The sequence below is a fragment of the Emydura macquarii genome, unplaced genomic scaffold (genome assembly GCF_026122565.2).
Source record: "Emydura macquarii macquarii isolate MOO-44397 ecotype Brisbane River unplaced genomic scaffold, CSIRO-AGI_Emac_v2 contig_2761, whole genome shotgun sequence".
NCBI lineage: Eukaryota > Metazoa > Chordata > Testudines > Chelidae > Emydura > Emydura macquarii.
Genome location: NW_027132898.1, coordinates 3,976 through 5,159, shown reverse-complemented (window position 1 = coordinate 5,159; position 1,184 = coordinate 3,976). Strand labels below are relative to the sequence as shown.

Below are 1,184 nucleotides of genomic sequence, written 5' to 3'. Positions count from 1 at the left end.
GCTTTAATCATCAAAGCAAAGGAGATGATTAGCATCAACCCAGCCATGGCCTCCTTCAGAAATATCTCAAATGGACACCGAATCCCAGGTGTCCATCAGAGAAATAGTTACACTTGTGCCAGGCGATGTTTTTCAGACAAAGTCATTGAAAAGGCTTCAAAGGGGTCGGCTGGGAGGGAAATATAGGGCGAGTGGACAAAAGACATAGAAAGAGGAAATAGGAACAAGTACACAGCCATCAATAAGGGAATAACTTTACTCCTCCTCTCTCAGGCCACACGCAGACCTCACTACAACGATAACAAAGCTTTTAAGCCTTTCTTCCACCCACACTTCAACCTTCTCTTTACTCTATTCCCTGTTCTGTGTTTTAGGCTTACTTCCATCACAGAAAGATGACTAGCTCCAGCCTCTGCTATCCAGAATGCGGCGTGGCCCGGCCCGCTCCAGTTACCGGCAGCTGCAACGAGCCGTGCGTTAGGCAGTGCCCTGACTCCGAACTGGTGATCCAACCCTCACCGGTTGTTGTGACCCTCCCAGGACCAATTCTCAGCACTTTTCCTCAGCAGAGCGAAGTGGGAGCCGTGGGAGCGCCTGTGGTTGGAGCCGGCTACGGGGGCTCATTTGGTTTAGGGGGCCTGTATGGCAATGGAGGCCATTACGGAGGACTGTCCGGTTTAGGGGGTAATGGTGGTTATGGGGGCCGTTATGGTTACGGGGGATTGTCTGGTTACGGAGGAGGTTACGGGGGATTGTGTGGTTACGGGGGAGGTTACGGGGGATTGTGTGGTTATGGAGGAGGTTATGGGGGATTGTCTGGTTACGGAGGAGGTTACGGTTACGGGGGATTGTGTGGTTACCCGGGCCGTTACGGTCATGGGGGAATCAGCGGCTCCGGGGTATCTTGCCACAGGTACCTGAGTGGAAACTGTGGGCCATGTTAAATTTGGCAGGAGTATCTGTGGGAAAAGACCAGGATACTACAGATTCACGGCTGACCTTTTGGACATGATTCCCCGCGGTGCTGCACAGGCCTGGCTCCACTTGAACTCAGTGTGAGCTGTGTCTGTTCAGCACCTTGGGCTCCTAGACTTATTTCTAATACTACCATCTATGATGCTTCCTGCCAGCTCTTTCCCAACCACCTGCTGACTCTCTTATTCTCATGTGGGCTCATTCTGAAC

The 1,184-nt window shown here is 51.9% G+C and overlaps 1 protein-coding gene across 1 annotated transcript; it reads left to right on the top strand.

Annotated features, from left to right (window-relative positions):
* The first annotated feature begins 395 nt into the window (after positions 1–395).
* On the top strand, positions 396–944 carry LOC137165115 (claw keratin-like). The gene has a single exon (XM_067566205.1). It carries the CDS (start codon positions 396–398, stop codon positions 942–944), a length of 549 nt encoding a protein of 182 aa, XP_067422306.1.
* Positions 945–1,184: the final 240 nt, after the last annotated feature.

Coding starts and splice junctions, on each gene's coding strand:
- LOC137165115 (XM_067566205.1), top strand. CDS start 396: ATGACTAGCTCCAGCCTCTGCTATCCAGAATGCGGCGTGGCCCGGCCC.